This window comes from Antennarius striatus, chromosome 22 (assembly GCF_040054535.1).
Source record: "Antennarius striatus isolate MH-2024 chromosome 22, ASM4005453v1, whole genome shotgun sequence".
Classification (NCBI taxonomy): Eukaryota; Metazoa; Chordata; class Actinopteri; order Lophiiformes; family Antennariidae; genus Antennarius; species Antennarius striatus.
Window position 1 is genome coordinate 2,395,449 of NC_090797.1, and position 23,192 is coordinate 2,418,640.

At 42.7% G+C, this 23,192-nt stretch overlaps 2 protein-coding genes across 5 annotated transcripts in view; one reads left to right on the plus strand and one right to left on the minus strand.

Annotated features, from left to right (window-relative positions):
- foxp2 (forkhead box P2) overlaps positions 1–4,114 on the minus strand; it is an 83,415-nt gene extending 79,301 nt beyond the window's left edge. The window contains exon 1 of one of the 2 annotated variants that reach the window (XM_068307108.1): positions 3,989–4,114. The gene's annotated coding sequence lies outside the window, so the exon portion shown is untranslated. The remainder of the gene's footprint in view (positions 1–3,988) is intronic. The other variant, XM_068307107.1, reaches the window with a different exon arrangement.
- Positions 4,115–7,883: 3,769 nt separating this feature from the next.
- Positions 7,884–14,281, plus strand: LOC137588996 (glycogen-binding subunit 76A-like). 3 transcript variants are annotated; one of them, XM_068306345.1, is made up of 5 exons: positions 7,884–8,563; positions 8,739–8,815; positions 9,733–9,791; positions 9,915–10,012; positions 10,547–10,680. In XM_068306345.1, exons 1-4 carry the CDS (start codon positions 7,884–7,886, stop codon positions 9,957–9,959), a joined length of 861 nt encoding a protein of 286 aa, XP_068162446.1. In that variant the 3' UTR covers positions 9,960–10,012; positions 10,547–10,680. The 3 variants fall into 3 exon arrangements, with proteins under 3 accessions (XP_068162446.1, XP_068162444.1, XP_068162445.1); XM_068306344.1 differs by having other exon boundaries at positions 8,427–8,563; positions 8,637–8,815; positions 10,547–14,281; XM_068306343.1 differs by having other exon boundaries at positions 7,884–8,815; positions 10,547–14,281.
- The last annotated feature ends 8,911 nt before the right edge of the window (positions 14,282–23,192 follow it).

The following is a 23,192-nucleotide window of genomic DNA, read 5'->3' on the forward strand; positions in this document are numbered from 1 at the left end:
AAATGTCAAGACGTCTCCCTCTGCAAAACGATGACGTCCAGACTGGGAGGGTGGCTTTTTGTCCTTTCCTGATGGACGCAGACACTACTGTACCACCACTCCCCCCCCCCGTCCTGTTTTTATTTAGACGAACGAGACAGAAGGAACAAACCTGAGACAGTCGTGACCCTGCACGAGTGTGGTAACTTGTTCTAGAGCTACGCCAGCAGAAGGCAGCACCATATGCCCTCAGCCCCGAGCTGGATGCTCTTTCTGCAGCCTAATGTGCCTGTCAAAAAGTGTTACTGTCACACACACACACACACACATTCCACCTCCTGCATGTATTTTCCCCCCACAAAACATGTCTGAAATAAACATTTTCTGTCTGGATAAAAAGGAAAACACCTGATTTCTTTTTTTTTTTTTTTGGCATCGATTCTCCTGATTGACCCCTGGGGGTCAGGAACGACGCTGTAAACGACTCAACTTTCTTCTCCCTTTCCCTCGTCTTGTCAATTTTATAGCATATATATATATATATATATGACAGAGTATGTAATAAAAAAATAATATTATAAGAAAAGATTTCCAAAAAGCCCTTAGCACGCAAGTATTAGCTGTTAGCTTCCCTCACATGACTCCGCCTCACATGACAGCTGACAGGTCGGATGCGGTCGGAGCGTCGGCGACCTTGCCTTTTACCACAACTGACCCTTCCATCTTTAATTCAGGGCAAGACCCTCAAACCCAACACATTTTTTCACCGCAGGACGCCGTCCATCTGAGCGTGACTGGAATAAAAAGCCATTGTGCTTTCACACCACACTGACCAGCGAGTAAACATGCAATTGTTATCTGGACGAGGAAGAAGTGGGGGCAGACAAAAAAGCGAAGGGGCAGGAAAGGGAAAAAAAAAAAAAAAAAAAAGGAAAACAAGCCCGTCTGCGGGTGCTGGGATTGAAACGAGTGCATAGTTTATTGGATAAACAGACAGGTCAGCTAATGTTACACGCTAGCGTGTTAGCGTGTTGGAGCATAGCTGGCGGCGGGAGGCTAGAGAGTACCAGGTCACGATTACAGAGAGAGACGAGCCTCAAAACCGACTTGTTGAAAACCCGTAAATCACTTCACGAAACAAAAAAGTATGCAATGCTAATGTTTGCTTTCTAAGTTAGCGTGGACGTCCCTTCTTATTTCACATCATGAAACACCATGAGGTCACAAAAAAACAGCCAATAGCTTTGTTTTTTTTTCAAAAAATTTTTTCGAATCGACGTTGACGTAAGACGTGACATTCGTAAAACAATCTTCACCAGATATATTTGACATTTGATTTGTTTTTATTAAGCAAATGCATACATTTTTTTACATTTTTTTTTTTTTCTGCCAAAACTTGGCAGAAAGGAACCCCATTAAAAAATAAATCCTGCACAGGACTGAGATGTGATGACACAGAGAGAAAAAGTAATCCACTGACATTACTTTAAAGCCCTGGTGTGGGAAGCCAGCGATCCCCTTTTTCTAAAGCCCTCACCCCTGTGACCCCGCCCGGGTCAGAGTGACCCCGGCAAAAAAAAAAAAGACTCATGGAACATCATTACAGTGATGTGGATAATTACAGTGCAAAAGGCTGGCCTCTTAAGCATGTAATGCACTCTTTTATCTCCAGAAGTCAATCTAGTGGAGTCTGACAGCTGCCGGCATTCGATCCCGGCAAACAAATACTTTTGAGGGGCAGAAAAGTGCCGTTAAAGGCCAAGACTGTCAACACAAATAACATTCTTACAGCCAGGGAGTGGGGAGGGGAACTCAAGTGGGGTTGGAGGGAGGGAAAGGAGACTTGATCACTTCGGGTTGCTTTAACTTGCGTGGGTTGTCATGGAAACGTGAAGTTAACAGGGATAAAACCAGAACGTTTGTCATTTAATTACCTTTGAGTTTTAGCAAACAGGGTCAGGCAGACGAGTCGGGTACTACGGTTAGGGAAGGCGCACCACTCCCAGGATTTTCTTACCCGTTTTCTCTCCCCCCCCCACCTCCCCAAAAGGTTACAACACCTCCAGGGCTGAGCGAACAGTCGGTTTCATTACAGAGGTGTTGGGGGATGGGCGATGGTGCAATTCAAAAAACCTGATCCAAGTGGTGAGCAAGTGTTTTACTGCAGGAGACGTCTGACTGCAAAATTGTAGTGCGTTAAAAAAAGAAAATCCCACTTTTTTTTTTTTTTTTTTTTTTTTACGCATTCGGAAAAAAAGTTTACCTGACCAGCAAAACATCGTTGGCATCTTAATTTTGATAAATGATTGAAATCTATGACAGGGTCTACACATTAATCCCGTGGAGGACATTCATTTTCCTATTACCATAATGTAGAGCGCGACCGCCTGATGATAAATGCGGCAATCAAAAAATGGATGCGGAGCAGGGAGAGCCGGGGTAATAAGTGCACCGCTTCCAATAACGGTCAGCCTGGGAGGAAGAGTAATAACAAGTATCACTCAATTTCTACCCCCATACCCCCCCCACCACCACCACGAAAGGTTTGCATCCCGATTTGCAAAAAAAACCCCAGAAAACGGATGACCTTGAAGGCACGCAAAACCGCCGTCGACAACAGGTAAACAAGAGCGATTGGGGGCAGTTCGAAACACGCTCGGAGAAATGATTACAGGGGGCCACAAAGGGGCCGATTGTGAACTGTCGCTGACATATTTCACAAAAGGGCATTTATTGCCGCCCCGGCCTTTGAAGAGCGAGAGCTGCTGAGTGAGGGTGGGGTTGTTGGGGAGGGTGGGTGGGGGTAGGGGAAGGGGAAGGCTGGCCCACACCTGCATAACTGAAGAGTGGAACACCTGTGCACCCTGCGGCTCGAAACGAGGAGGGTCGATCCGGCTAATCCAGGGGTGAAAGCTGATCAGAGGACGGCCCCTGGAGAGTTTGGCTGCCCCCCCACCCCACCCACCCAGTCTGGTTAGCCTAAAAAAAATTAAAAAAAAGTTGCCATCTATTGATTTTTTGGGGGGGCAACAGTGATTGAGAACAGCAGCAAGACACAGAGGGTGAAAGAGAGGAAGTGAGACGTGGATTTGATCAGCTCTCAAAGTCCATTATGAATTCCAGGTTAATCGTTACGTAAATTCATATTGGTTTTTTTCTGTTTTTGTTTTTTTTTTTTTTAAAGTGAGGCTATTTTTTTGTTTATTTGTTTGTTTCGGGACAAAGATTTTTTTTTTTTTTTTTAAAAACCCCCCAGGAATTTAAAATGGAGCAAGCAAACCCACGGTAAGGTGTGGAGAGACATGCATCATATCATGCAGATATCAGCATTTCTAACCCGAATAAAGCCTCTTTTAAGCTACTTTTTTTTTTTAATTTTAGTAACTTTACCTGCAAAAACATGTAATACAAGACTGAGGGAATTTACTGCAGTGATCCTATTAAAGCAAATAAGACGTCATATATATTTACAGCGTGATAAAGCCTCCAAATAACAAGCTGCATATAATTAATTCACTGCTATTAAATGACTTTAACAAAGCATTAAGATATAAATTACAGGGAGCTGTAATTTGCACTAATTATGATATAATTTGTTTTTAAAGATGGAGTTTAACATTTAAGTGTAAAATTATTATTTTTTTTGGTAAAATTACAAAACGCACGCGCTGCACTTTGAAGGTTTTATAAATGTAATAATAGTTAGCGGAGGAATATTAACTGATTCTAGTCCGGGTTAGCAGGTTAAGACCCGGGAACAGCTGCTCGGTAAAAAAAACAAAAAAACACAAAAAACAAAAAAACACAAAACGTCCGCGCGCGACGTGGAATGAAATAAGCTCGCGACGCCTTAAAAAAACAACAACAAAAAAAAAACAAAAAAACAAAAAAAAAAACTTGTGAGCGGCGGCGGAAGACTTCCGAAATAGTGAAAGTGTTGTTCGGACGTTAACAAGTCAAAAAAAAAAAAAAAAAAAAAAAAAAAAAAGAGCGGAGGAGAGAAACTTACCACGCAGGGGGGGGGGGCGGTAGGTAATATGTCCCTTTAAGTCAAAAGGGACACGCCGCTTCGCTCGCCGTCCTCTGAACGCTCGTGCTGAAGTTCACACGTGACCGTCCAAGTTCACCACCACAACGCAGGAAGGGGGGGAGGGGGGGAGGGGGGAGATGAACAACAAGCTCGTGAGTAAATAAAAAAAAAAAAAAAAAAAAAAAAAGAAAAGGTCGAAATATTCCTCCGCTGGCTTCGGAGACACGCGCTCGCTCGCTCTCTCCTGCTGTCTCGTGTCAGCGCCGCTGTTATTACTAACGCGACGCAGCGCAAGCAGGAACACCGAGTCCTGTTTGAATGACGCGCAATGCGAGGAAGACGCGGCTTGTTTTTTTTTTTTTTTTTTTTTTTCTTCCCTCCTTTCCTCTTCTTTCTCGTTACGATTGAAACACACATCAAGCTGTATCCCAGCAAAGCAAGTATATTTGGTGGTAGTGGTGGTGGGTGGTGGTGGTGGTGGTGGGGGGGGGGGACTAGATAAACCCCCTCCAGAGGGGAAGGCGCTTTGCACTCGCTTTCACTCAGGCGCGGAGGTGTGTGTTGTTATTTTTGGGTGTACTGCGACCCCGTGTGACGTCAGGGCCACCTGCTATCTAAACAAAACAAAAACAAACAAAAAGATGTTTTTGGAAAATAATTTTTTTCTTGAAAATAAAAAGTTTGCGTTGTGTGTCAGTCACGCGCGTTGTTGTTTTGTTGTTGTTTTTTGTTTTTTTTATTATTATTGTTGTTGTTATGGTAAACTTCCGCAAACGCGACTTTAAACGTTTAAAAGAGAAATCCGCCTGTTGTGTTGTGATAACTTTGTTATTATATTAATTTAAAAATGTCTTTATTACACATTTAAACCACAACAGGAAACTTTATATTATAAAAAAAATAACACAATCCCGTTGCGTTTCTTTAATTCAATCAACAAATATACTTTTTCACGAAAACATATTAATTTTAAAGCCACAAAAAAGTTGTTTCACTTGTGATTTTTTTTTTCAACAATATAAACAAAACACACAGCTTCACCACTGGTGTGTGCGTTTGTGTGTGAATAATTATGTACATTCGTGTGTATTTGTCACAGATTACTTTAATTACACGTTATTTTACACTCAATCTGCAAAAAAAAACTTTCGAAATAATGAGACTACAGAAAAAATAATTTCAATATCTTAGAAATCATTGCTATTATTTGCATGGGAATTTCGTATTTTTAATTAATGTGAGATTTCCAAATAAAATAACCACTAAATAAATATTTTACGACAATAAGAACGCATCGAGATGCAATGATGTCATCTTTCTTCCTTGCTTTTTGTCGCTCTTTCACGATATAGTTTGATTTTTTTTTTTATCCTACAAAGCCAGAAGGAAGCCTTTGAGCAACATTCACGAAGGTTTGCTTTATTCTCTCACCTTCTTTCTCTTTCAAATCGCTGGAGGAATGTGTCCGTGCCCTTCTTCCTATCCTGTCATCGTTTTAAAAAGGTTATAATTAATTAAGAATATCGTGCAATAAAGGAATAAATGTAAATAATGTGATCTGTGGACGGATACACTTCTATAAAACCACAGCCTGCAGTTGATGTGTTCTGAAATAAGACATTCAAATTACATAAATAAATATTTATTACTATATTAAATACATTTTTTATTGATCTTATAATTATTGAAATTAATATGAGATAAAACCTTATAACTACTTCTTGGGAAAATATGCATTAAAGCGTCGAACGTCCTTTTTGTCCAGTTTGTTTTCTAAACTGGTCAAGCTTTAGGAAAAAATAAATTGTGTAGTCAAAATCCTGTTTGAAGTGATTTGTTTTAAAGTGTTGTTCTAGTTTTAATTGCAAAACAGGTATACTATGTTGTTATTAAATCATGTTTTAGTCTGTTTTTATTTGTCATACATTCCGTTTGTAAATTTAAAAAGCAACAAATATAAGAAGCAGCTGGGAAATAAGGAAAAGCGACTCGTGGAATTCTGCTGCCACCTACTGGTGAGAAATCATAAGTTCTTCCACTGTAAAAACCTCAATTGAATGTGTAAAACAAAATATTTCCTATTTCCTCTCTGATTTATTTATTTATTTTTTTACAAATCTGTGCTTTATGGAAGCACAGATTTGTTGCAAACTTTAATTCACTAATTTCCTAGCTTAAGCTGACCTATTTTGTATTTACTGACACACAAGTTTCCCTCATAGGGTCAACAAATTTCCACAATAATAGCACCCTTAGATCTCCTTTAGATAAGCAACTATTTATAGAATTTCCGATAAAACACAACATTTATTTTCACCGGGATTTAGAATCTAATCATGTCATCTATTTTTAAAAGCTGTTTTTATTTTGACAATGGAAATTACTTATTGTAGGATTCTTTCTCGAGCAACATTTTGGATGTACAGATCATTTCCAACCCGACACTTTTCCTTGAATTCTGCTTAATTCTAGAATTATGGATGCTTTTAGTGGAGTGAAAAGAACCTCATCTTCAAAACAAAGGGTGCTTTGAGGACAAAAACTCCCTGACTTACCTGTGAGGGATTGTATAACCAGCAGTTAAATCTATTTACAAGATATGGAGTGTTTGGGGTACAGTTACGCTGCATATAATGCTTATCAAGGATTAGCTGAACCTCAAAATGAAGGCTGCCTCCACCGGCGACGATACGAGGAGAGATGTTGATACTCAATCCAGACGCAACACAATCTTAACACAAAGGCCTTTTAACAGACAGATGCAGTGACAATTTGAGACCTTTGTTTTTAACCTTTTTCTTTCTGCACATGGAGGTTTCGGCTGCAGACTCAGACCTTCTGCAAGGCAGGGTGGCAACATAAACGCAAAAATTATCATGCTAATATGTTCACACTGGCATAAATGATTTGATAATATCCTTGCTGGCATGTTAGCATATGTTATTTAACATTGAGGACAGGGTGAACATTATTAGTTAAGCATTCAAACAATTTAAGCCGAATTGAAAAGCTTATATTGAGATGATGCTTGATGAAAAGTCAGGGGGTCACCAAAGTTTTTGTAATTCATATAAAGGTGGTCATCAATGATTTGATAAAAATTAATGGTAATCCAATCAATAATTGTTCAGATATTTCAATATTGATCATAATAAAAGGTCACTTTCACTGGTTTCCAGGAAACTTCTATTCGTCACTCTTCATGCATATTTTTCAAACTTTAAAAATATTCAATTTATTGCTTTAGTGACTTTAAATCAGATTATTCAACATCCAGTCAAGCTAATAAAATATCACTGAATAATTGAAAGTACTGTGTTGCTAACAAACCATTCACTCCCCATTCTGCAAAATTTGCTCTTCTCTCTGCTGCCCTCTAGAGGGAAATACGAGAGGTGCAGGAGCACAAAAACCAACTCTAGAACAAGTTCAGTCCCTGAGCCATTAAAACCCTCAAGACCAAAAATTAAACCTGATATTTATTTATATGTAGTATGAATGCAATAACCAGTAGAAAACATATGATTTCTATGTTTTACAGAATTCATTTCCATGTTAAGTCGATTTGTCTTGTGTCTTATGTACATGCTTTTGATTTTTATTCTTTTTCTAAAAAAAAAATACAGACAAAAGCAATGATGCTTACAGATACAGATTTTAAGTATCATTTGGGGATTATTTTCACATTTAAGGAAAATGCAACTTAGATCTGCACCTTGTGCATTAGTTTTGCTTGAAAGTCCTTTATAAAAGCGGTGATTTCATGTATTTATTCTGTAACTAGCAAACATTACAGGAGGATAACTGAGCGTACAACTGGCCTGCCCTCGTCCAGTCATACGCGTCCTATTAATAGCCCTGGCTGGGACTCACAATGCTCAGCTGTAACCCAACTCCATCTGTCCAGTCACGTCCTTTCCCTGCTCCCCCACCCCCACCCCCACGTTCTACAGTGTCACTGCAGCCGGTTTGGGGGCACTCTGGTCGGTGCCACCCTCCGAGCCAGACAGACGGCAGGACGGGCAGAAAGTCGCACATCATGGAGGCCCTGTACATCCAACCCTGGGAGAAGGAAGAGGCGACGATGATGGAGGAAGAGCTGGAAAGCGGTGTCGAGCGAGTAGAGGGAGGAACGGAGGCCTCGTCTACCCCGGGTTCAGACGAGGAAACGGATGACGACTCAGACACGGAGCCCTCGCCGGTCATTCGGAGGAAGGTGTCGTTTGCCGATGCTTTTGGCCTCAACCTGGTGTCGGTTAAGGAGTTTGACAATGTTGACATGAAGGAGACAGAAGTCGACCAACTCCCTGAGAAAGAGACCAATCGTCCGTTGGAGGAAGTCTACCTGACCTGTCTGTTCGCGGTTCCCTCGTCCCAAGAGGAGCTGGACCAGAGGCTCCAGACGCAGATGGTTGAGCTGGAGAGCATCGAGCTCCTTCCAGGAACCAGCACCATCCGTGGCATCGTCAGGGTGGTCAATCTCTGCTACAGCAAGACCGTTCACGTCCGGATGAGCCTAGATCGCTGGCAGAGCCACTTTGACTTTCCGGCAGAGTACGTACCAGGATCCAGCGATCGGAGAACAGACAGGTTTACCTTTAGGCATGATCTGGTTCCTCCTTTTCAGAGAGACGGGTCTAGGGTGGAGTTCTGTCTGCGCTACGACACTTCGGTGGGCACCTTTTGGGCTAATAACAAGGAAATGAACTACGTGCTGTTCTGTCACCAGAGGGGTCTCCCCAGCGAACAAACGCCAGAGGAGACCGGCGTCTGCAGGAGCAAGAGGAGCTGCCTCAAAGCCAACAGGTGAGAGAATCCGATGCTGTAGGTTTTTTTTAAACATGCCTTTCACGGAGGAATTTGCATCACCCTTTGCATCACCAATCGATGTCCGTCCATCCACAAATGAAATGAAGGTTGTATGCTATTTACGTGCAAAAGTAGAAGCAAGAAAACATCCCAAATATCCTGGTGAAACTTTTCCCCTGGGATTCATGAATGTGTTAATATTGCCCACTCGTCGTGCATTTACACTAAGCTGTCATGTGACTTTTAAGTAATGGATGTTGATGGACTGTACAGCTCTTATTGCCCATTTATGGTTGAGTGTCTGTCCAGGTTTCCGTGACGTCTCAGTGTGAAAAGGGAACCCAGATATCCTCAGCTTAATCTTTGTTGACACCAAAGCATGCAAACATGACTTCTGACATATTTATTTGCCTGATTGAATCTCTAGACACAGTGCACTAGTTCCTTATTATGTATGAATGCATGTATAGAATACAAAAGTCATGCAAATAGGATAATTTAGCCATCAAACACACTGCAGACAGTAAGTTTTCAAAAATCTGAAGAGTGTTATTAAACTAGATGATCTTTTACTGTGTTGCAGTAATAGCACAACCTTTTATAGTGTAGTTACAGTCAGACAAAATGAAGACAAACACAGAACCAGCAGTACTCACCATTTTTGATGATCTTTGATTGGTTGACCTTTGAGTCATTTTGAGCTTCCTTGATGGCGACTTTTAATTTGAAAAACTGAAGTGTTCTTCCCCTCCTAGTCCCATGTCATCCATAAATGCAGCAAACGAAAATAAATACATATATGACAAAAAGCAAAAGCAACAACTACCGAAGCAAATAATTTTTTTTACAGGGATTATTTTCGTTTTGTTCTGTAAACCTATTCGGTGCTATTTCTATTTCCTTTTGAACCACAGGAGGGGAAGTCCAGAGGAAAAGGCCAGAGAGACCAGTAACACATCGCCAGTTGCTGGAGGTGTGTAAGCTTTAAGTTAAAATGAGTGGACATGTGAATAAATGCATGTATTTTCTTAAGCATCTGCGTTCATATGCAAGCAAACTTTGAGCCTTCGGGTGTGTCTTTATTTTTTTTTTTCAGAAGTGGAGGCCTTGGGTAAAGCAGAAGAGGCCAACAGAGAGATGATTGACGGAGCACAAATAAAGCCTGCGCTGTGCTGCAAAGAAAGCAAAGCCCTGGTGTGGTTCATTTATTTTTCTTTTTTGAATTACAGACTCTTTTCAAAGTCACAAAAATCGATACTTCAAGATCAGTTCTGGAGGCATTTTCTGTGGTGGGTCCTGTGTCTTGTTTGTGTTAAGCTGCAGATATGAAGTGTAAAAAGAACATTTGTTCTGTCTGCGGAGACATGACAGCTGAGCTCGGTGCGTCCGAGAGGGATAGGAAAAGTCAGCTGACCTGAAACTTGAGAAATCAGTCATGTGCAAACTATTAATAATAATGGCAACTTGCTTCAAGACACGCAATGAAGTTGACGAGGTAAACAAGAATAGGTGTATATTCTGGGATTGGGTTGCGATACACAACATCATAACAGTAACACTATATCAAAGAGGATTAAAGTTTAGTTTTAGTTCTTGACGTCACGTCATTGATAGGATTTAAAGTAACTGCCGATGTCAAAGAGGAACAACGTGGTGATGATACTTTCAAGTTCCGGTTCAAGTATTAACACTTGGCTTGACATTTGACCTCTGTCCTTTTTTTGACAGGTGGACGGCATTAAAAGTAGACACCGGGCGACACGTCTGGCCCGTGTGCAGGACAGCCTCGCCCAAAGGACCCAACACATACCAACGGCTTATTCACATGACTCAAGCAGTGGTTGCAAATTTTCTCAACCTTTGCCAACTCCGTGGGGTTACTCCGGGAGTTCTCTCCACAGGTGGCAAAAGGAACTGTCCATCGAGAGTCCACAGGTTCTCACCTACCACGAGATTCCTCTCCTTACCCTTGACTGGAACGCGAACAAAGCCCATCAGTGGGGGACGGCGGAAATGGATGACATCTGGACTAGGAGCACTGAAAAGAGCCTGAGAAAAGCATCAGGGGAAAACAAAGAAGACACACTTTCTGTTAATGACAAGTGGGAGATGTTTTGCAACGGTACAGATAAAAACGCATCTGTATTTGAGGTATGGCAGCAATTTCTAAATGGGTCGGGCAGTGCAAGCGATTCGAGCATTCCTGAATCCGAATGGCTGCAGACAGCAACGTCCGTATTGCCATCAAATGATAAAGAAGCCAAAACTTGGTATGCAGGAAGAAGTCAAGACTGTGGATTTCAGGTGGGTTTGGAGCCACCCACCACCTCACACGCTCACATCTCAACTTCTTGTCATTTGCTGTCAGACACTTGCAAAACATCTCTGGATAATGTTGCCTTGAACACCGCAGACCGGCAGCCAGGACAGCCGTGTGTCGGCAGCCCGACAGATGACAACACGGGGACACGGGATGCCTCTGGAAGGTCAGAGACAAACTCCGTAACAGACACTCTGCAGGAATTTAGCCCCGAAGGGCTACCGCTGGTGTCCAAGGGCGATGTTGAGAGTTCAACCGAGTGGCACAAGCATGAAGTGTGGGAGATAATAGAAGGAGTAGGGGGAGACAAGCCCTTCGAACCAAACACGGCTGACTTAGTAACAAGCTCAGGAGAGCTGGAAACAACAGACGTGGCAGCAACAGCGGAGTGTCGGAATGCCAGAGCTGTTGATAGGATCTCAAGGATGGATGAGCTTCTTTCTTCCAGTCAGGAAAGACAGGAAACTGGTACCAAGAACGATATGATGGATGACAGGCTGGCATTTAAGGAGACCGTCAGACAGGATACGAACATTGGGGAGAGGTTCGTCTTTTTGGCATCCAGACAAGGAGTGGAGGAAGCAATTATGAATAACTGCATGGAAAATAAAGCATCCACGGGAGAGGAGATATTTAGGCCACAGAAAACAGAAGAGTGTGAAATCTCCCAGAGGTATGCAGATGAAAAGCAACGCGATGAATTCAGGCTGAACCGAAACATCGAAAAGCCATTAAGACAGGATGAGGTCGATGAAAAGGAAGCGAGACCCGCGCAGTCACAGGTCGTTGAATTCAGTGCAAACCGAAGTGGTGATGAGGACTCTGAGCGAAGGCAAATGACAGCGAGCAAAGTAAAATGTGAGGAATCGGGGAACGTAGATGTTGCATTGAATGACAAAGATGTGGTAGCATTCAAAAAGACAATGGCGTTGCCTTCCTGTTCTACAACAAGCAAAGAAATGGAGAGAGTAACTGATTTACAACAGTGGGAAAATAGCACAATCATTTCAGGAGCATGCAATGGACAATCAAGGCCCATCCCAACAGGTGAAGAAATACACAACCAGACCAAAGAGGAGGAATCAAAAGCGGCACCCATACAGGAAGATGTTCAACCGGAGTCTGAAACTGGTGAATGTCAGTTAAGGGAAGGAAATCAACGAAGCTGTGACGGACAAACAAGACCCACAATGGAATCACGGGAAAAGATTAAGGTCCTCCTTAGTGGACATGAGGCATCTGGATCATTTCCATCAGATGAATGTTACACAAACACCCTGGAGGGCATAAAAATGACGTGTAGTCATTTGCACGAAGATGCAAAGGGTCAGGAAGAGGATCCAGGTCATGGAATTAGCCAAGAAGTCACAATGAAGGAAGACATTGACACTACAGCTGAACTTCAGCGTCAACCTGAGATATTACAAGAAACAGAGGAGGATCTGAGTCAGACAGACAGAGATGAGAAGGTGAGTATTAGAAAGTTGAAAATAGCCACACCGGTGGAGTCGATGGGTAATCCAGGGTTCTCTTGGGGGGCGAGTAAGAATGCGGAAGCTCAATTGAAAGAACAAGAGTTGCCAGAAGTTGAGAGCTCTTCACATGTTGAATGTAAAAGATTTTCAGAGGGAATAAAAGACCCAATCAGAGCAGACGAAACAACAGCACTTGAAGGGATAGAGTCTGAATTGGGAAAGACTTTCGTAGAACGATTTGGAGATGATTTGATCAAGAGGGTTTGGAAAGAGGTATTCAATCTGAAAGCACGGGCGTCTAAGAGAGACCTTAAAACGGCAGACCTACCCCAAAACATGAAAGAATCATTTCCTCTTGAGGAAGACCTCAGTAATATTTCTGAGTCTTGTGTATTTGTCCTGAGAGGGAACTCAAGTCTCTGTCAAGGCCTGGAACAAACCTTAGCTGCTAAGAGTAACGAAGACTCCCCAAGAGAAAGAGGCCAGTCAGTTGTCCCTGCAGAACAATCTCACATCCTCTCAGGATTACAGAGAGATTCCGACTCAAGTGCTCATTTCGGTCAAGAACTGGCTTCTACTGGTCTTCATGACCAGGAAAAGTACACCCAAGTAAAAGAAAGATCGGTCACCCATCAAGAGATACGTAGACAAACAGAAAAGCATGTCGTCGATCCACCAGATTGTCTAACTTACAAACCTTCTTCCTCTGAGAAGTTAGAAGAGTCTCTTTGTTGGAGTGTTTTATACATCCTGGTACACATCACCAGACTTGTAATCTGTATCCTTTTCGTGGTTGGATTCTTCTACATTGTTTACCTGTGTGATTTCCCAGCATTCTTTGCACTTTACATTTTTTCACTGGGCTGGTGGTTTTACAAGTGGAAGAGGCACAGGGGGGCGACAAACAAGTCAATGGCGGTGGATTAGTTCAGGCATAAAGAGGTAGGGAATTGGCGTTAATTGGCATTTTTAAACACTGTTGGCTGTAATGGCTTTTCTGAGAACTTTGTAAAGAAGCTACAAAACTAGTCAAAGTTAGGCTAAAGGCTACACAGATCGGTAATTAGCTTGTCTGGTTGTTTTTTGCTCTATTTTTTTGTATCGATAACTTTTAGATAGATAGATAGATAGATAGATACTTTATTAATCCCGGAGTTTTAAGTGCAGTTGGGGCCGGGGTTTCCTTAAAAACAAAAAATTGTGTACTTGTGACACCTCATCAGGAGTGGCACAAGTCTACAAGTTACAAACAGTTTCACTAAAGAGTGATTAGTGATTTGTGTCTGAATGTGTGTGTATGTGTGTGTGAGCCCTTAAATGTTTCCTTGTGGTGGCCCTACGCCCGATTTTGGGAGCCACCGAATTCGGAGGAAGTTCAGCATTTTTAAAAAAATCAATGCTGATTTTAATTTGATCATCCAAACAATTAAATCTGAATGAAAGTAGTTGATTTATTTTTATATGAATGCACATTGCTGGTAGTCTTAGTCAACTATGCTAAACATTATGTGTATAATGTGTGAATATTTGCTGTGTTCAACGGGCCCAAACTCACTTTACAATCCACCACATGGAGCAAAGTGAGTACGTGTAGATAACGGGTGCAACGTAGATTTGAAACTTTTGAAACATTTTTCCTGCATTTTCTTCAATAAAATTAATTCATATGTCACAGTATCAATTCCAAACTGTTTTTTTATGGGTTAGAATGCATGACATGTAGGAATTGCTAAAAACATTGATTAGTCTGGATTATTTCCACAACCCATACATCAAATTTGTGTTATTTGTGCATCCGTTAGCTTTGGGTTCACGTGTTGCAGGCACCTACGTGTGCGCCCACCATGTACCGACGTGAAAAACATTCAACAGATCCAGATGGGCGGAGAAAAACAGCAGAAATGGATTTTAACATTGAAAGTTCCCTCCCGCTAATAATGATATCCTTGTGTCAGGTTTCGTGCTTTACAAAGATGCTTCTGTGCTGGTGCGTCACACGATCCGATCTCTGGCGGCATGTGCGATAAAGCGGCGGTTTGAGTGACACTCCTCTTCAGTAGGAGTCACTTGATCCCGTCTGGGGTATGCTGACCTTCTGTAAGCTACCTCCCAACCCATGCTCGGCACTTTAAAACCAACTGGACACCGGCCAACGTTGGCACAGCCGAAGGCGCCGCTCTCCAGAGACGCAGAACCGAACGGCGGGGCGCGGAAAGTAAGTAGCCGTGATGGGCGGTCAGAATCGGTCTGCTTCTCATCAGGTCAATAAGGTCAGACAAGAATCCAACATCCACCCACATATTTTGGGGGCTCTTATCACCTTACAGTGTGAGAATGTAAGGACAGAGAGGTGAACTATAATAAGGGCCGTCCCGTTACGCGAGAGCCCCCCCCAGCGGGTCATATAAGTCAATTTAGCATTTGGTCCTGTTGTCATGGATGGACCTGCATGGTATATACTGTATAAGGGTGTCAGGCAGAAAGTGCTCCTCGTTGCACTGTGGCATTCCTCCCACCAGGGGGCACTGCAGCTCCACCTCAAAGACCCGGTGCTTTGGTTGGTTTGAAAATGACTGCTGATGATTTCTTTGTGTTGATGCTAAAATGACGTTTGGCGTGATCGCGCTAAACTCCTGATATAATTTTACATGACAACAATATACAGTATATTACAAAATTAATTAATGTGTTTAAAAAATACAAAAAATTGGGGGTGGGGGGCCTGAGGATGTCGGCGGATGAGAGCAAAAGGAAGCCGGGTTGTGTTCCATTGTTTTGTTGCCTGAAGGCACCAGAGGAACCCAGCCGACAGATCGGAGGCCTGACAGACTGCATCGTACACCCCCCCGCAACCCAACCCAACTCAACCCCCCCTTTACTAGAGAACCACTTTTTATTCATCCGCATCTCCATTCTGTCTTCACATCCTCCCCGCTCCCTTAACCTCCAACCTCCGCGGCTTCATCCCTCTGCCCGGTTTCTTTCCCATCGAATCTTCTCTCCCCCCTGCCTCCCCTACTCCACCCCCCATCACACACCCCCGTTAGCCTCCTTCCCCTTCAGCTTTCCCAGATGTCTGCAGGTTCTTGCATCAGTGAGACAGCCACAGGCTTTCCACTGCTATCACTTGGCATTTGAAAGCTGTGCATGCGTGGGACTCAGTCACCTCCCATTCAACACTAATTGCAGTCCGCTGACGGCTGGAGGATTCATCTGAGAATAAAGCAGTGGAGTGCTAACGCGAGGTTAAAGGTTGCCGGGTAACATTTCAATGTGTTTGTTAGAAGATTAAAGAATGAAGTAAGTGCAAGTGTCTGATAGAGGCGGTGCACAATCAATCAGCCAAGCCATTTTTCAAGTTCGTTTCTGTATTTACTTAAAAAATGCTATGAATTCTTGTGATTGTTTGATTCTAAATGAATTATTTATCTCCTTTTTGGACCAAATATGCTATTTGTTTTTCATTTTTTTAAGGATTATATATTAATTTACAACCTGAGTAGCCTCGCATATCGTGTACTCATCACGGCGCTTCCCCCTTTCCTTGTCTTTCATTTGCTGAATTATCATGTGATGACAGAGGTGTTTGTCATCTTTAGTGCTTGTCGGCTGGGTTTGTTTCATCACAACGAGGAGGTGTGAGAAAAGAAAGAGGAGGAAGATGAGCAGCAGTGGAGGAGGAGGAGGAGTAAGGGCAGATATTTCACTCGTAAGGACTGCTGTAAAATAGTTGCCGCAGTCGTCAGATGGAGTCGTGGTTTGGCACAAAGTAGAATGGAGAAGAAAGGGAATACAGTAGCATTACAACCTATTTATGGATTGTTGAAAAGTTAGGAAGAGCAAAGTTAAAGAGAATAAAACAGGGTTTCGGTGGGGATAAAATCAGGGACACTGGAGGTGATAAAAGTACACACCACCATTATTTTGGTTTGATTTAGTTCAGCTCTAGTTTTCTTTTGCAAAATTCTCCCTTTCATTGGTTATCCAACTCTAATTTATTTTTGCCTTCAATGCATGACAAACTTTTTTGTGTGCATGTATGAGGCTTGAAAAGAGGAAAGTTCTTTCAACTGCAGAGTGAATCACGACGTGCTGTTTTCAGCCAACGAACACAAGGAGACGCGGTAACCCTGAGAAGAAAAAAAAACGGCCCTTCGGCGCTCCTTTGTGAACCTAGTCAAACGACAGGCGCTGCTTGGCAGCCTTTTGTGCAAAGATTCCAATCACTCGCCATTTTCTGAGAAATTTCCAAGGTGAGAAACTTTTTTCCTTTTTTTTTCTTCTTCAAAATATGGTCCACATTTCCCAGTGAGCAACTAGCAAATAAAGATTAAACAACCAGCTAAGGGCAGGACGTCAATCGGATGGACAAGATGCTGTCAAGTGGCAATGCTCCAAGTTTGGTTGGGATTTATGCGAGTTTTGGGGAAGAAATGTGATACTTTATTAATTCTAAATAATTCCCTTGATTGTCATACCATGATGCTATTGATGCTAATCGTTCTGGTTTGGGATCTCTCAAAGACTTGCCACCAAAACTGCTTGATTACGTTTGCGACACATCTTACTTTGGTTTGCATTATTCAAATTATGCAGATACATGTATGCTTGTCCTTTGTGTCAACTTTAATATAAGTTAAATTTACTTCATGTTGAACAATCTCTGTAGTAACAATCTCATGTTTGACTCATCTATCCTCTCTGGCTGTAAATGGACGGAGCCCCATTGTTCCTGCAACGTTTCGGACGACTGCATCTTGAATATTTCGTAGATAATATTCCAAGATAATCAATAATGTAATGTCGATAGAAGATTAATCACTATTGATCCGTGGAATTCCATATCGGAGGCTTTTTGCTGGGCTACCCCTTACGGGAATCATTAAATCTTCATTCTGTCATGTAAAAGGAGAACACATGGTTTTAAAATACGTCCCATAAAAATAAATCACTCCTTCAATGTCTTTGGCGTGAGCACGCTGGCTCTCTGCTAACATTAGCATTTGAGAACTACATCAAGAAAGGTTGGGGAGACATTTCCTTCCCATTTCCTTTTATTCCAGGGACATGAGATTACTCCCGCATGTCAAACACCCCTGGGAGAAGCATGACTCCGGTTGACTTACCGCAGACGGACAAGGCAGATGCTCCAAAGCTTAGCAACACCAGACCATAAACAACCCATAATGGTAGCACTCTCAGAGATGATTACGAGGATTAGCGAACAGCTGAGGATGACATCATTATTTGTATGTCAACAAGACAATAACCACTAAGTCTTGAGTCAGAAGGAACAGACAGACACAAACAGTTTCAGAGGACTCTCTCTTCGACTGTAGGTTTGTCCAACTCCAACCGTTAAACTGTCTCCAAGTTGCAGTAAAATAAACCAAGGCTGTTTTCGAAGCCATTGATTCCCAATAACAACTCCCTCTTGTCACCAGCCACTTTGAATGGTGTTACAAATTAAACTGTCTTTTCGACGGACCCAACAACAGCAATAAAAACAACCCAAAATAACATCGAACTGGAACAATCTCAAGCCCGAAGCTTTGGAAGCAAAATCAAAGCCTCCCAGGAGAGAATCCCATCGTCCTGATTGGGAAAAAGTGGACGGAAAAAGTACGAAAACGCCTGGAAAAGGTACTAAAAGGTATGAAAAGACATATTTAAGGATTAAATTGATGTTAAAAGTTGGGAAACACTCCAGCGATGACCAGGCAGAACCTCGGAGACGAGGAAGTTGTCCTCGATGGAAGCCCTCCGTAAATCTGTCTGCATGCCATTTAGAGCGTTGGCCTGACCTAAATGTCAGCGCAACATTTGACACAGCCATATAACTCTCTAACTATCCCTCTTCTTCTCTCCTCATCCTCTTTCATTCCCGCTGCGTTATCGGTTCTTCCAAAAGGGTTAAATCACTCAGACGGCCTCTCGATGTTTGTTCATTTCAAAGCCCCTCAGGCTCTCGTAAGACTGGCAAAATGGAAATTGAATGGGGTGAGGTATGCGAAGCTATTGACATCCTCTTGTTTGTTGCTGATCCTGTTTTAACCCCTTTCAAAGCCTAAAGATACACATTCATTGTTGCCGGGATGACAAAACCACCATTACCTGTCAAAAGGGTAAAAACGGCGCGATGGAAAATGAAGGCTTTTATCCGCAGCGTCTGTTGTGTAATACCTTTTTACCTTGCAAGGGAAGCCATAGAGACGCAAACGCAACACAATCCTTTGATTTTGTTGCCTGGTCTTTATGACAAAGTGGGATTTTCGAGGGAGTTTTTAGACATAAGGGCCGGATTTTGCGGGTGATTCACTAAAGTGAGCCTGAAGCCAAGGTAAACTGTCGTGTTTGGTGCCTTTGCGCCGCATCTACGTGGGTTTCTACAAGTGTGTGAATGTAGATACGGGTGTGTGAATTGCTGCAGAATGTGTAGAGTGTGTGTGTGTTTCTTCTAAGTGTGCTTGTGTACAGTATTATATAGTCGCATGTGGGCAGTTAGGATTACACAAGAAGCGCACCATATTGAGAATCAACATATTGCTGGCAGCCGGGCTCACAGGGACAGGCTTCATCTTCTCGTCTCTCATTTTGGTTTCTCCCCATTGGTGCAACGCTTTAATTTTCCTTTACCCAGTCTTATCGTTGGGTTTTGAAGAACTGAATCCCAACCTTGCGCTGAAATAACAAAAAACCCCAATATATCATCGTCTTAGGCTACTCATATTTACTTCCATACCACCAAACATGACGTTCTTGCTCACTCTAAATTCCCGTCTTCGTCTAACCTCCTTTCATCTCCATCTCTTCTCATTGTGAGACTTTGCAGGATTAAAACACCCAAACCCATCCTCACAGGACGGGATTCCACGAACAAACCTATCTTTTTCTTTTCAAAGACGGGCACAAACAGAACTTTAGAAACCTGATTTCACCAAGTCACATTGGTTTATGCACACACACACACACACACACACACACACACACACACACACACACACACACACACACACACATACACACACAAACGATGCCACATGCAGACAGTCGAAGCTTGAGAGCTGCTAACAGCGTATTAGCCTCCAGAGCTAACAAGACTAGATGAAAGGGCATTTTCTAGAAGTTGACATTCTCAGTTAGCGTGAAGTGGTGTTTGCGTGTGTGTGTGTGTGTGTGTGTGTGTGTGTGAGACCCTGTCATTCTGTCACAGCACATGATGTAATAAAGTTCTAACTATGTCCTAATTATGTTCTTTAGTGAGTCAATAATTCAACATCTCCAAGACGTTTGCATGCGGGAGCTCAGATTATAATCCACAGGCCAAGAAGTCTCATTCTGGGAAACATCATGTTTCCATGAACAGTTGGTCTCATATACGAATGTACAATTATCCACTTTGGGTACACTCTGTCTTCAATGAAAGCTTCTCTTTGTGCAGGTAATAACATTTTTTTTTTTTTTGCGCGAGATGTTAGCATTAGTATTTCAAAATGTTCTTCAAAAGTAAACATTTGATTCTGTCACTTCATAAATATAATATTATATTGTTATTCATCCATACAGCTCAGATCCTGATGACATCATATGTAAGGCTGATTGTGGGGACTGTTTTTATCTCATACTAGATGATCACATTTAATAGGTTCCAATAGAAGTGAATACAAAATAAAATAGATAAGGCAGAACAAGATGAGGTATGGTGGGTGAAGATGAGGAAGGCTTAAATTAAGACGCAATATAGGACGAAATCGTTTAAGGTAAGATAAGTAGAGAAGGTAAAGTAAGATAAGTTGAGACGAGATAAAATGAGGAGAGATAAAAAATAAGACGAGGTGACATAACGGAAGGCGAGAAAGAAAATGAGATGAAATAAAGTTAGATGAGATGAGGTAAGAAGAGGAGAAAAGAGAGAAAATGAGGTAGTCTGGGATGCGATCTTGCATCCAGGCTGGATCAACATCAACCATCAAGGTCGTGGTTCCCAGAGGATGAATCTTCCTGATCTACTTCCAGAATCCAGTCAAACAGGGTAAACATTACCCCCCGCCCCCGCCTTCCCTCTTTGACGTACAGTAACCCCCCCCACACACACACTTAGCTCGATGCTAACAAGGCGAGAGCAAAGGGAGACAGGCGTGTTCTGGTTCACTAGCTATGAGGCCGGAGAAATGAGAGAGGATGGGTGTGAGAGGAAGAAAAAAAAGAGAGTGAATGCGTTGTGTGAACGCGTCCCCAGGTGTGTGTGTGTGTGTGTGTGTGTGTGTGTGTGTGTGTGTGTGTGTGTTAATGTGTGTTTATGTGTGTGTTTGTAAATGAGAGAGAGTCCAGTTTGCCTCGTTGCTTTTTACACCAATTGATTTTAGTTTGAGTGGCAGGCGAGAGGAAACATCACCTCACCCTGCTGCTGTCAGCTTACGTGAATAACTGCCTCTTCGTCCTCTCTCTCTCTCTCTGACATCCCTTTCCTTTCTTTTCCTGCACACACACACACACACACACACACACACACACACACACACACACACACACACACACACACACACACTCCATCTTCCTCTGCAACACTTAGACAACACAACCACGCAGTCCCACAACCTTTCGTGCACTTTCCCCTCCTGTCTGGGTCCATATCTAGTTGGAGTCAGAGGGCAATTTAATGACCCCTAATCCCCCCTACCTATAAACACAATATTTTAAAAAGCTGTTTTAGAATTTTGGACGAACTTGAGGAAATAACTGGAAGTCTTGGGAACCCGCCTATCGACGCTCCATCAGAGGGAACATATCGTAATCGCTCGACATCGACGGGTGTCTCCATACCTTGTCGGCGAAAAGAGCGACGGGGGGCGGAGAGTGAAAGCTGCTTACAGCGGGACTGCTGTGTTGCCATGGAGACTGTCTTTGCATTGAATCAATAGAGAAGGAATACTTAGATTTCACACACTTCCCCAATCTCTCTCTGTCTCTCTCTCTCTCTCTCTCTCTTCCAGTACTACTTTATTTCTTTCTTCCTGCTGGCTTTGTTGCTTTTGTTGTGTGTGAAGTGCAAACACACACACTGAAGCAATGCACACTTTTAACACACACTACAAGCTCAAGCACATTGGTATAAACACATTTTCCTAGCAATTAACAGGGGTCTTTGTCCTTTTCCTTCCCTCCAGGGCCATCCAGTTTTCTATTTTAGACACTGAGCTGCAAAAAACGTTCGTAGTTTGGATAAAAACATCCAGGAATTTGCAGACTTCTCTTGCCTTTTATACGTAGACAATGTGTAAAGTCTTGTATGACGTGTCAGATACGGTTATCCAGTCATCAAACATGTCCGTGTAGAAAATATAACATGTAGGTTGGAGTTTGAGCAGATTCCAATCATCATTTTAGAGTAGATGGAAAGATCACGACTATGATTCCGTAACAGATGCTTGATCGCTGGGAATGAGTGTTCTATGTGAGGAGAACGCAATGAGGCACACACACTTTCAGAGTGTTTCGTGATTAACGCGATGACAAATGGTGAAATTTCACCATGGTAACGGATCGGTTTCAGTCTTCGTCAGCGTAGCTATTCGTGTTTCCATGAACATCTTGTGCAACTTTACCGTCGCCACCTCTCATGCGTGCACGCTAGTCGTTATCTGGGGTTTGTCGAGTGAGATTTCGCTCCTTATAGGCTGGTCACAGCTAACCAATAGCGAAGTGACATGCCTTCACTGATAGCCTATCACCTGGCCGCTGTTAAACGTGATAAACTATTTACCTCTGAGTCGTTCACACTTTCTAGTTTCCCATCACTGTCAAGTCTTTGCAAATTGACCAACTTGATTGTTTCGTCTCAGCAGAGTCATCAGCCACCGTCACCATCACCACGATATCTGGACTCCAGCGGTATGGGGGGGTGGGGGTGGGGACTAACTTGTGTAGCTCAGTCCAAATGACCTCAATTGTAATCTCCCTGATGAGCCTGAGCAGCAAAATCTTTCCGACAGACAAGAAAAAGGAATTGAAGGGTTCTATGCGAAGGGTTCAACCCAGTCTAATATCACCATTCGGTATCCGTAACAACGGAGATGCACGATAGTGATCACATGCCTGACAGACCGGGTGACACAAGAGACTCATTTGCCTCCACCGCAAGCATAGAAACACAGAACGGCGAGAGAGAGATAAACAAATAAATGTAGAACGACTTCTCGATTCTGCCTCTCTTACTCCGTCTTCCTCTCTGCCCTCGTTTTAGGGGGCGGGGATTCCATTAGAAACTAGCAAAGCCTCTGTGTGGCTTGACTCAAAAAAAAAAAAAAAAACAGAACGAGAACTGGAGCAAGCAGACGGCGCAATCCCCAGCAGGAGCATGCCAAGCCGTCCACCAATGGCAGCTCACGCATGGAGGGTTTCCACGACTATCCTCCCCAAACCTTCCTCACCATCAGCCTTCCTCTCTTCTTCCCTCCTCTCATCTGCTTTAAAATAAATGTCAAAATGTCCAACAAACAAACACAGCCAACAGTCTGGCATACCGTACACCCTTTTAATACTTTGACGTTGCAAGATCTGCATTTCGGTGTGCAATCCT

Bases quoted from the DNA above. Each gene is read 5' to 3' on its own strand.
- LOC137588996 (XM_068306343.1), top strand. From the start codon at position 7,884: ATGCTCAGCTGTAACCCAACTCCATCTGTCCAGTCACGTCCTTTCCCT. The intron at 8,816-9,732 runs GTGAGAGAATCC...TTTGAACCACAG, and splicing joins AGCTGCCTCAAAGCCAACAG to GAGGGGAAGTCCAGAGGAAA. The intron at 10,013-10,546 runs GTGTGGTTCATT...TTTTTTTGACAG, and splicing joins GCAAAGAAAGCAAAGCCCTG to GTGGACGGCATTAAAAGTAG.